This window comes from Sinohyriopsis cumingii, chromosome 11 (assembly GCF_028554795.1).
Source record: "Sinohyriopsis cumingii isolate HCF-2022 chromosome 11, ASM2855479v2, whole genome shotgun sequence".
Taxonomy (NCBI): domain Eukaryota; kingdom Metazoa; phylum Mollusca; class Bivalvia; order Unionida; family Unionidae; genus Sinohyriopsis; species Sinohyriopsis cumingii.
In genome coordinates, this window is record NC_142971.1 from 58,454,195 (window position 1) to 58,470,919 (window position 16,725).

The 16,725-nt window shown below is 37.0% G+C and overlaps 1 protein-coding gene across 1 annotated transcript in view; it reads left to right on the forward strand.

Moving 5' to 3' along the window:
• Positions 1 to 16,725, forward strand: part of LOC149788521 (RNA polymerase II-associated protein 3-like) — a 38,506-nt gene that overhangs the window by 15,248 nt on the left and 6,533 nt on the right. Inside the window, exons 5-9 of the mRNA XM_089974530.1 lie at positions 1,303 to 1,495; positions 4,858 to 4,959; positions 8,506 to 9,042; positions 9,862 to 9,959; positions 11,670 to 11,764. Of these exons, the coding sequence (XP_089830656.1) occupies positions 1,303 to 1,495; positions 4,858 to 4,959; positions 8,506 to 9,042; positions 9,862 to 9,959; positions 11,670 to 11,764 (1,025 nt within the window). The remainder of the gene's footprint in view (positions 1 to 1,302; positions 1,496 to 4,857; positions 4,960 to 8,505; positions 9,043 to 9,861; positions 9,960 to 11,669; positions 11,765 to 16,725) is intronic.

Genomic DNA, 16,725 nt, shown 5'->3' on the forward strand with positions numbered 1-16,725 from the left:
TTTTGCATTCATTTTTACATTTTTTCATGTTTCAAACTGTAGATCTAAATCAGCCTGTAGTAGCTCATATTACCATCCTTCTTGTAAGTTAAAGTATTAATGTATAGGGAATGAACTGTTCAGATTAGAGACTGTTGCCTACAAACTATATAGTTGCATCTGATGGCAGTTTAAGTGCAGTTTCTTTTGATGACATTCTCTTTACTAGAGATGGCACTTGCATGCACTCCTGCACTTAACTGGTGAGTTATCATGTGATAAATAGCAGCCATTAATGCCAAGTTCATGCCCAAAATGCATATTTAGAAAGTGACCATTTGTCATATAAGAAACCTATGGAGATCTTAGACATGGCATCTGAGAGAGAAGCCATGGCAGCCCCTTGGAGGATCAGGGCAGAGAGAGAAGCCATGGCAACCCCTTGAAGGACCAGGGCAGAGAGAGAAGCCATGGCAACCCCTTGAAGGACCAGGGCAGAGAGAGAAGCCATGGCAACCCCTTGAAGGACCAGGGCAGAGAGAGAAGCCATGGCAACCCCTTGAAGGACCAGGGCAGAGAGAGAAGCCATGGCAACCCCTTGAAGGACCAGGGCAGAGAGAGAAGCCATGGCAACCCCTTGAAGGACCAGGGCAGAGAGAGAAGCCATGGCAACCCCTTGAAGGACCAGGGCAGAGAGAGAAGCCATGGCAACCCCTTGAAGGACCAGGGCAGAGAGTTGGGTGCAGTATCCACTTAAGACAGGCCTAGGACAGTAGTGCAAAAGGATCCAATACAGGCAAATAAAATTCCATACAGAAACAAAAATAAAATGATAAGCCATTTCTTTTAGGTGTATATATTGATTGGAAAAACAAGTTCTCAAAAAAGTTTAAGATCCTAATTCAGCATAAATTACAACCCAAATAACAATAGTCTAAAAAAAAATTGGACCTCTTTTCTTCAGCACATTTAGTAAATATGAACCAGTAAATGGGAAGGATTTATTGAAAGTCATAAAAGTAAAGCTACTGCTATAAAATTTATTGTGTCTTTTAATGACAATGGCATGCATTAAATAGACAAGTCTAGATGTTGTGTTTGTCTCTGGTCATGGGTCAGAATTTTGTGTGTGTGTAAAATTCTTTCTTTGTCTTGCAGTTTTGTGATAATTATAATGTTGAACTTCCATGTTCAAAACCCTAAAAAGAGAGCTGTAAATTTGTCAAAGAAGTGGGATTTTAAGTGATTATATGAGGCTTAATTTGCAGCAATGTTAGAACTATTATTTGTATTTCAGTGTTCAAACTGTTATTTGTATTTCAGGTTTGCTGCAGCAGAGTTAGACTGTACTACAGTCCTATCATTGGACCCGCTGTACATCAAGGCCTTCTTGAGAAGGGCCACTGCTAGGATTGGCCTTAAGAAGCTAACAGAAGCCAAGCAGGACTGTGAGAGAGTGCTTCAGCTGGAACCACAAAATAAAAAAGCAAAACAAGACTTGGAAATTATAGAAAAGGTAGTTTTATCTGTGCTATAGAAAAGGTAGTTTTATCTGTGCTATAGAGAAGGTAGTTTTATCTGTGCTATAGAGAAGGTAGTTTTATCTGTGCTATAGAGAAGGTAGTTTTATCTGTGCTTTAGAGAAGGTAGTTTTATCTGTACTATAGAGAAGGTAGTTTTATCTGTGCTATAGAAAAGGTAGTTTTATCTGTGCTATAGAGAAGGTAGTTTTATCTGTGCTATAGAAAAGGTAGTTTTATCTGTGCTATAGAAAAGGTAGTTTTATCTGTGCTATAGAAAAGGTAGTTTTATCTGTGCTATAGAAGAGGTAGTTTTATCTGTGCTATAGAAAAGGTAGTTTTATCTGTGCTATAGAAAAGGTAGTTTTATCTGTGCTGTAGAGAAGGTAGTTTTATCTGTGCTATAGAAAAGGTAGTTTTATCTGTGCTATAGAAAAGGTAGTTTTATCTGTGCTATAGAGAAGGTAGTTTTATCTGTGCTGTAGAGAAGGTAGTTTTATCTGTGCTATGAACAGTATAAGCTTATACTACTGCTACATCCCAAATTCAGCCCAACCAGATTAAAACATTTTAGCTAAATAGCTAAAAATTATCTGTCCACCTAAGTGTCAGTCAGATACAGTTATCACCCCTTGAAACTGGGATTGGCACCGATTCCTGTGAAATCGTTAGTTACTACTTCTGCTCAAGCCAAGAAGCATGCTCTCAACAAAGAGGCCTCACAAAATCAGTACAAGCAGTTTGAAAGTTTTGTACCTCAAAACAAATTGGAGGAGTTTCAGCCTCAAAGTGAAGTATACCCCATTTATTCATTTCCAACTTTTCATCATCATGGACAGTTTCTAACCTTCAGTGCTTTCAGTTGACATTTAGTCCTAGGTTGCCTTTTTGGGTTCCCTTTCTGTGGTCCAAATGGAGGCTGAAGTTTTGATCATTGGACTATCGTTCACAATCTGCACAATACAAGGTTCCATCTTAAAGGTAGGGTAACTTCACTGGACTCATGTCAGGGTCTGTTGTTTTATCTCTTCATTACAGGGGACAGCAAAGTACACTAAATGCAAACTGTTCAAATTTATGGAGGATGTCCAAAAACATGCCTTCTTTCCACCAAGTGCTCTTCAATACAGGCCTACAAATAGTGTACTATGGGGTCCAAGAATACATGGTCTATCATTCTTAAGAAGCAACTCAAGAGCCACAAAAGGAGAACACGGTCAATTTCATCTCACCATTTAAGGTACAAAAAATAGTACCAGATCATAATATTTTTGGAATGAGACAATTCCAGCCAAGAATTGGATTCCTGCAAGGTCTTTCTAATTAATAAGGATTTGTCAATGTGATATAGATGACTGAATAGGAATAATTTTATCAAATCCCACTGTGAATAAAAATTTAACTCTGACCATGAGGAGTGAGAATCTTAAGTAAAACATCGACTCCTACACAAACTTACTGTACAAAAATACTCTGTCCATGCATGAGAATGTTCTTGGTGGATGAGAATATTATTTGTCTAAAATGACATGGCCAGATTAGACCAAGTCAAACTTTATATTTCAGCCAGCCAGATTGGCTGTCTGTCATGGCATTTATGATCTGTCATATGCCATTCTCACTGTTGACCAACTATGAAGCTGTATGCAGTATATGACTGCATTGGTCTTGGACTGTCAAGCTGTCCAGGTATGACAGCAATAGTATGTCATGCTGAACATACTGTGGAGCTGACCTGCCATCCAGTCGTAACATTACTATACCTCTTCGTAGCAAACTGGTTTTATTCATATAGCTGTCCAACCAAGCCAAACCAACCATGCCAAACCTGTATTCAGTTATACCACCACTCTTGATTGGATATCCTGTGGGGAAAATGTTGCATGCGGATGATATGGCATAATCATAGCCATATGGAATTATCTACCCATGGAGCCTAGGTGTACAATTTCCCCAGCCAAATGAAGTGGATGAAATTGAAATGCCTGAATCATCTGACATGACAATAGAGCAGACAGAATTCATATCACTAGGCAATCAACAAATAACTGTTCACTTTCTCCCCTTCATTGACACATCAAGAGAGGTGAAGCTCCAGGATGTCTCATGAATCATACGGACAGCATCCACAATGGCCAGACCACACTTTTCTTGCCTCATTAGTATGGAAATCAAGACATAAAACCACAACTTCAGTTGTTTAGTTAAAGATAGTCATACAATCTGTGTACACTAAACTCTCGAGAGAGTAGGTATACCTTATGAAAATCTTGGCTTATGAAATATAAGCAATTTTCACAAACCAGGCAATTAAAAATTATGTCTCAATTGAAGACATAGTGTAGTCAGTTGGATGGCATGTCCAGACCTCTCTCCAGCTTCTGCCTGTGGGAGATGGACTGGCAAAGAAGAGAACTGAACCTCGTCAAGCCAGTGGTAGCTGCACTGTGACCACCATAACAACAAAACGTTGAAACTGTATTGGCCACTTTCGGTAGATTCACCTGTGACCACTCCCCATTCATAACAACAAAACATTGGCCACATTTGGTAGATTCACCTTGAAAATTTTTATGGATGACACCATAACCAAGTGTTAAATCCACAGGAATTTACCTTGCATGTGCATACACAAAGGTCTGCAGACATTCTAATTTCATCTGTTAGTAGCAATCATGCTCCTACTGGGTAATGCAGATAGAGGTAAGATACTCAGCATTTCCTCCTCGTGTTATCTATTCTCTTAATGTAATGTGATCAATTAATGTATTTGACATTTTTTAGTAAATTATGTATTGCTAATAATACCTGATCACATGACAAATAATCCCTTCCACCTTTCACTGCAATGCAAGCATCCTTTGGGCTTTATTCAGTAAAAACTGGTTACATCTAGTTATAATGGTAGTCACCTAGCTCACAAGTAACAGTTGCTTCCCTTTCTATAACAGGTAGACAGAATGATGTTTTTTGTCATTGCAGGAGGGTTCGATGTGGAGGTGGAAGAGAAAGTTATCTTCATATAATGATCACAGAGAAACTTAATGTTCTAAAAAAAAATGCTTTCTTTTATTAAGTAATGCATTATTGTATGAAATTATTCAGTGGCTTTCATTGGTAAATAAGCTAACAAATAGTTTTAAATAATTCCCCTGGACATTAACCTTGGTTAAAAGTCGATTAGCTGTGGCAGGAAAAGTTAACTTTGATTCACTTTTGGGGGATGCCGCTTTTTGGAAAGGTTTTGCAGGACCTTGTAATTGGAGGGAAGGGTGTAAACATAACTGCTAGTAATGCTGCATCCTGAACATTTCCAAGAGTTTGCCCATTTCATTCAGTTTATGTTCTTTACTGACAGGAGCTGGGTAAAGCCTGTTTTGTGGTTCAGACTGAACAAGGTGTCACAGGTGAGACAGGTGTGGTCAAACCTATCTCAAAGAGGCCTGAAGAGAGGTCAAAGGTCAGTATTTAGGAGTTTAGAAAGTTTGAATATGTGCAAGAGTTTTATTAATTATTAAGTTAAGAATATATGGCTGCTAAGTTTTAGTTTACATCCCTATCCATTACATAACACTTAATTTAAGCTAATTTGCACTTTTTTGTCTCAGTATTTGTGATCAGCACAAACATATTTGTAAAAGAAATAATGTTTCTCAAATTCAGGAATTCTTTATTGACATAGATGAATGCTTGTTCTCTACTTGTGTTAAAAACCCTGCCATAAAATGAATAAAAAGAGCTTTTATTGGCCTAAAATTAAAACTTATAAGATCATGTAGTGTAATAAAATATGGATAGAATTTAATAATATCGATGGTTCAGGTAGTTCTTTTTTATACCCTGCCAACTAAAGTTGGGAGGTGTTATTGTTTACTGTTGATCTGTTTTGGTAATGGTGTCTGCTTTAATTTACAGGTGATAATTTAATTTCCATTAATCCAGTGAAGAACCCTGTTCTAGAAGTTATAACCTCCATGACCAAGATGACTTGCTAAAAACAGATTTTGCCTGTGGTTTTATCTTTAATTTTGAAACGTAATTTAAGAAAACTGATCTGGGAGTTAGTAATTCCAAAAACAAGGTCACTGTTGCCCATTAAGCAGGTAGTCCTATTTATGCCCTTTAAGCAGGCAGTCCTATTTATGCCCCATTAAGCAGGCAGTCCTATTTATGCCCCATAAACAGGTAATAAGACTCATGCCCCATTAAGCAGGCAGTCCTATTTATGCCCCATTAAGCTATTTATGCCCCATTAAGCAGGTAGTCCTATTTATGCCCCATTAAACAGGTAGTAAGACTCATGCCCCATTAAACAGTAAGTCAGATTTATTCCCCATTAAACAGTTTAGTCAGACTTATGCCTATTAGACCTGTAACCAGATTTATGCACAATTAAACAGCCAGATTTATGCCCCTTATGCAGGTAGTCAGATTTATGCCCCATTTAACAGGCAGTCCGATTTATGTTCCATTATACAGGTAGCCAGATTTATGCTCCATTAAGCTAGTAATCAGCTTTATGCACCATTCAATAGGTAGTCAGATTTATGTGCAATTAAACAGGCAGTTAGATTTATGCTCCATTAAGCAGGTTGTCAGATTTATGCCCCATTAAATAGTCAGATTTATGATAAATTAAGCGGGTTGTCAGACTTGTGCTCCATTAAACAGGCAGTCATATATATGCCCCATTAAACAGGTAGTCAGATTTATGCCCAGCTAAACAGGCAGTTAGATTTATGCCTCATTAAACAGGTAGTCAGATTTATGCCCAGTTAAACAGGCAGTTACATTTGTGCTCCATTAAACATGTAGTCAGATTTATGCTCAATTAAGCAGGGAGTCAGACTTATGCTTCATTAAGCAGGCTGTCAGACTTATGCCCAATTAAACAGGAAGTCTGATCTTGGTCCAGTTAAACAGGTAGATTTATTTTGAAGAAATATTTTCTCCTTGCTCCATTTAAATAGGCAAATATATTTATGTTTCATTCCTCCAGATTGCTTTTAAAACAATTTTTATCAAAAAAGTTGTATCTAGGATCCTGGCAGTCTCACAGGACTTCATGGAACTTAATTGGATATCAGTATTTGAAAGCCGGGTAACATCAGAGCCATTTGAGCTTTCTTTACATTGTTGATATTATCATTGTAATAATGTCATCATGTATTGGATGTCAGTAACTCAGTTAATTGTCTTTCACAAAATGGGGCTGAGCCAGTGGCTTGTGAGCCCATTGTCCAGGACAAATGAAATTACTGATCAGGCTGGTGAAGTTTTTTTTCTTCCTGGGACAAGTTATTGTTTATCAGTGAGTAAAAATGTTAAACAGCTGTGTAATTCTGATTTAAATGTAAAATAATCTCTTGGATAAATTGAGATTTTCATGACTAAATGATATTGGTGAATGGGAGTTTTATTAGAAGTTATCAGCAGGTCTGTCTGCAGACAAACACATGACATCTTGTGTACAGACAAACACATGGCATCTTGTGTACAGACACACATGGCATCTTGTGTACAGACAAACACATGACATCTTGTGTACAAACACATGGCATCTTGTGTACAGACACACATGGCATCTTGTATACAAACACATGGCATCTTGTGTACAGAAAAACACATGGCAGCTTGTGTACAGACAAACACATGGCATCTTGGGTACAGAAAAACACATGGCAGCTTGTGTACAGACAAACACATGGCATCTTGTGTACAGAAAAACACATGGCATCTTGTGTACAGACAAACACATGGCATCTTGTGTACAAACACATGGCAGCTTGTGTACAGACAAACACATGGCAGCTTTTGTACAAACACATGGCATCTTATGTACAGACAAACACATGGCAGCTTGTGTACAGACACATGCCAGATTGTGTACAAATAAACACATGGAAAGTTGTAGATACTGTGATAATATTTTTGTATTGATAATATTCAAGCATGGGAAAGCCGTAGATACTGTGATAATATTGTTGTATTTATAATACTTAACTCAAACATTGAAAAGCTGTAGATACTGTGATAACTTTGTTGTACTGATAATACTCAAACATTGGAAAGCTGTAGATATGTGATACTGTTTTGGTATTGACAATACTTAACTCAAACATTGGAAAATTATAGATACTGTGATAATATTGTTGTATTTATAATACTTAATTCAAATATTGAAAAGTTGTAGGGATTGAAAAAGATACTTCAATTTGTGACCAAGATTGAAACTAAATTCAATTTAAAAGATGTATAACATTGGAATTTGGACAGTCTTGGCACAGATAATACAAATGACAGTCTTGGCAGGGATAATATTTACTTGGTGTTAGTCTAGCTTTTCAACCGGCTGAAATGGCTGATCACTGATCTTTAAAAATGTAACAATCCAAGCTGTACAGCAGTTTTGGTGTTTTAAGTCACAGCATGAAAAGTAGGTTATTTAGTGCTGAGGCAACTGGAATAGAGTGCCATGCCCAAGGATACAGCATGGTAGCTGACCAGGGCTGATCTGATGGTAAGATTTGAACCTGCACTCTTTTAGCTGTGAGTCAGGCACAGTAACCACTGCACCACCTGGGCTATATGGGCTGGCAACTATGTGAGATATTCTGGAAATTTTACTTTGTAAACCCTTACTAACTTGCATGGAACAGAGCCAAATGGCAATGGGTATCAGACTTTGATCTCGGCCCCCGCCTTCAGCATGACTATCAGTTGTTGATATCTTACATTGTAGGACAAGTGATTTTTCAAGAGTTTCTTCACAGGGAGAAGTGAAAAGAAACAAATTTTTAACCAAGGAAACAATTTCTATTATCTATGTGTACCATTTTTAACTTGAGGAAATTTCATGCATTTATGTGGTGCTTTAGGTTCAGACTGTTAAATTGACACCAGTTTTATTACAGAGTGATTTCATGCTTATGAATACATTAGTTATTGTCATTTTAATGTCCTAACTCTTCCATTTAATTAATCTTGCTTTCTTCTTTTGGATCAGAAGCCTTTGCGAAGAATTCAGATAGAAGAGATCGGTTTGGAAGAAGATGAGAGGAAAGTTTGCAGGGTCAGAGAAGAGCAGAGTGCTGTCACAAAGCAAATAAGTGAACGTGATGAGAAAATGTTTGAACACTTATATATTGATAGTCCTGGGGACATAGCAGCAACCATGGGTCATGTTCAGTCAAAGAGGGACTCCAACCAAAACACTGTCATTCATGGTGACACTACTGAAGAATTAACTAGTTTAATTTCTTCACAAAAGGAAAGTTCTTCCTTGGAAAACTCAAGGATACAAGATACTGATATGTCTGATTCAAAAACTAAATCTGGAATTTCTGTAGAAAGGCTGGATTTAGGTTCTCATCCAAAAGTACCATCTGTGGAAAAAGACCAATCAAAAGTGAGCATACCTAGTCCTGTGATATCCCCTACAACATCACCAAGAGAACTGCCTGTTCCTCAAACATCGTATCAATTCCAGGCAGATTTTAAAGTCCTTAAGAATAATGCAGAAGCATTTTACAGATATTTCAGGGTAAGCATTTTACACGTATTTCATGATAAGCATTGTGCAGGTATTTCAGGGTAAGCATTGTGCAGGTATTTCAGGGTAAGCATTGTGCAGGTATTTCAGGGTAAGCATTGTGCAGGTATTTCAGGGTAAGCATTTTGCAGGTATTTCAGGGTAAGCATTTTGCAGGTAGTTAGTTCAAAGGGTAATAGATCAGAGGAGCTTATTGGATGGTCTGTTGTATTTTGTCTGTCCATCCATCAGCACAGATTTTTATCACTACTCCTCCTAAACTACTTGGAGGAGTTCCTGGAAACTTGACACATACATTCATTCCATGGTCTACATGAAAATGTGGTTTTTGCTAAAAGACTTTTTATGGGAGTTTCTTCAGTAATACAGTCACCATATTTATCGGTGATTCTATGTTTCAGATATGTAGTTCACTGTCTTTGACATCTCAGTAATTTTGGATTTAATCTCTTTAGACACTTGCATATAAGACTTCCTTCTTTTTATCTGTTCAAGATGTTACAGAGATATTTATACTTGACATTGCAAATATTGGATCCAGAGAACAGATTTTACTGAAATGGACTATTCTAGAAACCAGAAAAGGACAGTGAGTAGTCTCTCTGTCTGTTTACATCAAGAGCTTCTGTTTGGTTTGAAACACCAAGAAGTTGACAGTGTTAATCAGGTTAGAAAATATATATTGATAAATGGAATGACCAAGTTTCGTGCATTTGTATATCCTTGATGCTTTTCATTTTTAAACTCAGTAGGGGTGGACAAACAAGCACATACTATAGAAACGGTAACCATAATGTTTTTACCTTTCAGCAAATACCTTCCAGGAACTATCCGTCATTGTTTGGTCAGTCCTTAGATTCAGACATTCTGACAAATATTCTAGGGATCTTCAAAAATTATTTTATAAGGTAAGTAGTTTTATTCCATATTAATTTCTTCCAAATCATTTAAAAGCTTTATCAAGAAGTCTTGTTTCTTCTTAAAATATTTTACCCATTCTTAATGCCTGAGGAGAACTACTACTACCTTGCAAATTCTGCCCTCTCAGAGTAAAACTGTTTGTAAAAGTTATCTGCCCACCATGTTGGCAGTTAGAATTATCTCCCTTTTATACTTGGTTTGGTGCAAAATGCTTCAGTTATTACTTACACTTGTGTAGAGAAGGATGCTCTTTACAGATGAAGAGGCCTCGCAGACCACATACAAGCATGTTTGAAGTTTTCTACCTTCAGGCAAGTTGGACTGTTCTCGTTGATGGGAAGTATATCTATAACTTAACAAATGTTCTCACACACTTAAGCCTGGGACTGGAAATCATCTCTGCAGGTTAAGGGTATGTTTCTCCCTTCACCTCTTACCTATTCTGCTAAGGTATTATGATCAGGTAACATGTTTGAAGAAGAAAAAAAAACATTTTTTCTAGCAAAATGTTTCTTCCGTAATACGTACCTGCTCATAATGCACCCTCCCAACCTCCTTGCAGTTACATCCATATAAGGAGTATGACTTCCACTTAAGTAGAAACTGAAGTATTTAGGTGGCGCTCTACAGTTTCATATTTTGCATAGGGTTAGGATTTTAAAGAAAAATAATTTCTCCAGCTTTCCTCACTGGTTCTACTGGCTGTTTAAAAAAGACCTTGTATATCTTAGGTATAATTCAAAGAACCTTTAATTCCCTTTATTTTCGTGTATGATTGATGGGTGTAATATGGGTTATACAGCTTGGCCTTACTCCAGATGTGCACCTTTCAAAAAAGTGCTAGCTCCACTAGGTCATTTTCACTTCCTGAACTTCAGAGGTAAATTGTATAAAAAAGAACTGATAACTTTTTTTACATTTTATATATTTGGGAATTCATTCATTGCACTTTCAGAAGCTGGTATTGTCTAGTCTGGCAAAATTCATTTTCCCTATTTTAATAGCTGCATGGATAGTGTACTTTAGCCTAATTCAGGCTGATGTTTTTAGCACAAGGGAGCAGTCATTTTAGTTAGACATGTGTTTAAATCATGTACAATTTCCAAAAGTACAAAAGTACAATATCCAAAGAAATATCATCCACATTACATTAATGTAGCATAGAGGTATGCCAACATTCTCTCCACTGTGCATGTTTTAAATGCAAACAACTTCACCTTACATACATCACTCTTTCAAAAGTACATAATAACTGGTGAGCGCTCCCTTACTGGATTTTTGCACAAATCTCTGTATTGAGGGGAGATCACTCTAACTGCCACCTAGGTGGGCAGATAATGTTTTAGCCTAGGAGGGCTGCATTTTCAAGGTAGTAGTTCTCCAAAGGTATAATGATCAGGTGTATATTATTGAAGATACATATTTTACTGTAAAAAGTTTATTATTTTTGGATGAGTCTGAAGATCAACATTTTATTTTCAAAACTATGGGTTGCTAGTACATATTTATTTGATATTCCTATTATAAGAAAATTGTTCTGTTCAACTATGAAATGATGCAGTATATTGATGTTTGTCCTCATAATAATATTCCTGAATCATGTCTAAGGTATTATTAGGGTTATATGTGACATAATCTTAAATTTATCCAAATGATCTTGTAACAGCAATATAATTGTACATGTATTTACATTTCAGTGGCAACGAAGATTTGTATGAACAAATGAAGTGTTTGACAGAGGTCAAGAGATTTTCCATGACTATCATGTTCCTATCTAAACAAGAGAAAGAAGGTATAGGTCGTGTGTTTAGTTTATATACTTCATATTTCGTTAATTCCTATGAAAAATCACTTTTTCTGCATCATAGTCTGTCTTACGAGACCACACCCTGTTGTGAAGAAATAAGGGTTTGCAGACATGTGGTCTCTCCAGACAGGTGGTCTGTCAATACAGGTTATCACATTATATAACAAAGTTGATCCATGCATTAAGGATCTGACCAGAAAATCATAAAACTCTTGACCTTGAGATTTTATTTTGACCAGTCACAAATAATCTTACTTTTGTGTTTTTTATTTGCTGATTGAATAATTAATCAGACTCACACTTGGACTTTTGCTATACCTGGACCCGGACTTAAATAACATGTTCTTTGAAAACATCGATCTTTCAGTTCAGGTTTAGTGTTTCAGTACATGACTTTTAATAAATTCCTCTTTAATTTGTATTTAGGATAATTTTGCCTATTTGGGTCTCCTAAAATATAGGGATTATGTATTCTAGAAATCATTAAAAAAATATAGGGATGATGTACTAATATTATGCATTGAAAATTTAAGTACTTGAACAGAAAAATTAGCCAGTAGTACCAACTTAATTCATTGACAATAATAATACATTATTGCTTCATCTTTTCATCATGATGATTCAGTCTCTTTTCCAGTTATCCTTTTGTCCATCAAATATATTATCTGTCACATTAACGTCAGGAAATTGGGGCCTCGAGTGGCCTAATGGTCTAAAACGCTTACTGTTCTTGATTACTGCCTTCTCACCTCAGTCTGCGTGTGCTCGAGTCTCAGGCTTGGCTAACATGGGTACATGAGAAAGCTTGCCAGTAGCTTCTGATGGGTAGATAGTTCTTCCTGGTGTTTTCCAGGGTTCTTCCTCCACCAGTTATACTGGCTGCAATATTTAGCCCATCTTGTGCTGAAAAATGTCATTAAATCCTACAACAATAACAACAACATCAAAAAATTACTATACTATCTGCTACTTCTGAATCGAGCTCTCTCTTTCTGTCTATATATCCTGTATAAACAAGGGAAGTAACTCTTAGAGGAACACCCTATGTATCCACCTATATCCCAGATGCTTACTAGTGTAAATTTGCAACTGTTAACAGTGCCTCTGTAAATTCCATTGCAATTTATAATCAGTTTTGACATCCATCAGTTTTTTTCTTCTTCAGGAGTATAGTAAGTCAAAAGATTGATATCTATGATGTATACAATATTTGTATCATCTTTTACAGTGAATTTATGCATATTTTGGGTTATTTTGCCCAGCCATTATTTTCCATGTGATATCCATCAGTAACAGTGAGTTTTCACATGTGTGTTTCTATTGTGGCATTAAATTTCAGTTTTGTATGCTCTGCTTAGGTTGTTTCATGAATTTCAGTTCACCTACTTGAACAGTCTGTATGATTGTTATATGCACACTTATTTGGCTTATATTTTTTTTATTAAGATCTGCTGGTCATAGTTTGTGGGATGATCCTTTGTCCATCTGTCTATTAGCACAATCTTTTTATTGGTACTCCTCCTAAACTGTTTGGAGGATTGTCATGAAACTTTACACATGCATTGATCTCATAGTCTGTTTGGTCCTAAATGAAATTGGTGCAACTCAGACATCCAATTTGGCCACCACAATGACTATGACTATCATGAAAAACTTGTTATTGCTGCTTCTCCAGAATTGATGGTCTTATACACATTGGGTTTTCATGAAAAGATTTCATAGGATGCCTTGTTGGTTCGAAATGAAAATTATGCTCATCTGATATCCAACATGGCCACCACAACAGCCATCTTGAAAATCTTGTTATTGCTAATTCTCTTGAATACCTATTGATATGGGGTTTCACAAGAAGACTTCCTACAATATATTAAACGAAAATGGTGCTAGCTTGATATCCAATATTGTTACTACAGCAGCCATCTTGAAAATTGTGTTATTGCAACTCCTTTTGAATGGATAGCCAAATTAACATTGTGTTTTCATGAAAAAGACTTTTTATGATGTCTGGTTGGTCCTAAATGAAAATGATGCTGATTTGAAGTCCAATATGGCCACCATAATGGCCATCTTGAAAATCTTATTATTCCTACTCCTCCTGAACAAAAAATAATGCTAAATAATAATAGAGTTTTTCACCAGAAGACCACTTACAATGTCTGGTTGGTCCTGAATGAAAGTGGTGTTGCCACAGTTGCCATCTTGAAAATCTTGTTATCGCTACTGCTGAATGGATAGTCATATCAGCATGGGGATTCAGTGAAAGACATCTTATGATGTGTAGTGGGTCATGAAAATGGTGCAAATCAAACTCCAGTTTAGGCACCACAGTGGTCATTGTGAATGTTGTTATTGGTACTTCTTCATCAATGGCCATATCCATATTGTGTTTTTACCAAAGAAAAGCTTATGATGTCTAATTGGTCCTAATTGAAAATATTGCCAGTCTTAACTCCAGTATGGCCAGCTAGGTAACTGTCTTGAATAACTTAATATCAGTACTTCTTCAAAATGGAAAGTCATATCAATGTGGGATTTCCACCAGAAGATACCTTATTAGCCCTAAATTATAACCTTTTGGTTGAAATGAAAATTGTGCCAATCTGGCATCCAGAATGTCCACCATAGCAGTTAATTTGAAAATCTTGTTATTGCTGAAGAACATAAGGGACACTTCCAATACTCCGCAGTTAATTGATCTCATCTTGAATTCCAGAAATTCTTTTTGGCCAGTAGAAAGTAATTCCCTCTGACAGACTCTTCTATTTGACCGCAGAGATGTAAATCAGGTGCAAGAAGTATAGATTCTTTAAAGTTGTAGATGACAGCTATGAGACTTGTATTGCCTATAGAAACTATCCTTCCTCACACCCATAAAATGAGAGTGCACTGTGGGTAGAAGACCTTGGACCAGTATATTGAACAGGCATATTAAGGCAAGAAACAATGAGCAAGCTCTAAATCTTATGAACATGAAGTATTAAGTATTCATCTTTATACCATATTGTTAGCCAGTTTACTGGGGAACATCAAGAAGCTGCCCACACAAACATATATAAAACAGTGTCTACACTAAGATATCTAAAACATTGTACACACTAAGATATCTGAAACATTGCCTACAACGAACATTACTTAGATCCATTTGAATCTATATCAGGCAGTTCCAAGAAAGCTGTATTGAATCTGGTACACTTAGCTGAACAGGTTCTGTTGTTGAGATTGTCAGCAAGCAAATTGGATAAAAATAGGACTGTTTAGGATTGAATTAGAACAATTTAGGACATCCCTGATTGCTGTATATCACTCACTATATGTCATCCTTTCTGCTGACCAACTGTTCCAGCGCTCTGGCCAATCTGTCTACAGCTTCGGTAGTCACAATGTTATCATCTCTGTATGGCAAATTACATTTCTTGACAGTTTCTAAAGTGGCAAGTGGTATTCTACACCCAGCAGATGCCATGGCTGGTCAGCCAAAAAGCCAGAGCTACCATGATACCAGTACATGGTACATTAGCATCATATTTAAAGCATTCTGTCCAGCAACCTGGCCCAACTGACCATGATGAGTCAGCATTCCCCAGCAGGGCCAACTAGCATATCTGAGAGGTGGAGCCATTTTTACTTATAGTAATGATTCAGCATCACCACTACCATACAGAATGCCATACCCCAGGAGGCAGAGGAGAGGAACACAATTCCTGTCAATGGTGATACTGAGACGCTAAGCATTCTGATCTAAACATGGAAAGGACAGGCTTCGTTATTAAAGGGGAAATCCAAGAGATACACTAAATTTTGCCTTTGTCTCAGTGCTATCCCCTGGTCGCAGTTAATATATTGTAGAAGGTCATGGCCTAATTGGACATTGATGAAGATGACAGATATCCATCTTTCAGGATTTTACCTTTGTCAAAGGTGCCAGGCTCCATACGATTGACCCATTCACTCTACACAAACATTCACACATTGAAAATAAACTAAAAATATGAATTCAGTATGAAATACAGATCCAAGAAACCTCATGGACTACAGATACATTTCGAACAGTATTAACACTACAAGAGGGGCCCCGAGTGGCCGAGTGGTCTAAAGCGCTCACCGTTACGGATCACTGCCATCTCACCTCTGTCTGCGTGGGTTCGAGTCTCGGATTCGGCCAATGTGGATATGTGAGAAAGCTTGCCAGTAGCTTCTTGAGGGTCGGTGGTTCTTTCCGGGGATTTCCCGGTTTCTTCCTCCACCATTAATACTGGCCGCCATGTATAGCCTATCGCGTGCTGAAAAATGGCGTTAAACCCTACAACAACAACAACATAACACTACAAGAGAGATTCACATAATCTCAAGTATGGACTCCAATTAAGATTCAAAATAATCTTATGATATTCAAATGTGTTTCAAAATAATGTCATAAACTATAAGAGAGATTCACATAATCTCTTGGAACACAACTAAGATTCAAAATAATCTTATGAACATAAAAATACACCCAATTGGAATAACAATTGAACCAAATATATGCTTCTAGACCCCTTGTACAGTTGTAAGATTCCTTGGGTTGGCCCACACTCTTATAGGCCGCTCGCACCCTTCATGGATCCACCACATGTACAGTCATACATGTACATGTACAGACAGCATACAGCCCCCTTTTGAATTAGCTACATCTATGTCCGTGGCTCAGACATACGTACATACATACATTTGTATCAACAGCATGCAGCCTTAAATACTCTGGAAACTCCAGACAGCTTCAGATAGCTCTAGACATCTCTAGTCAACTCTAGTTAGCTCTAGTCATATTCACAGTCAGCTACAATAAACCCAAACAGGTCATAATAATAGTTTCTGTAAAATCTCTAGATATATGCTAATACATTAATTTCTAATAGTGACTTGTAATTCAAAGTTCAAATCTGCGTTGTAATAAATGCATTATTACG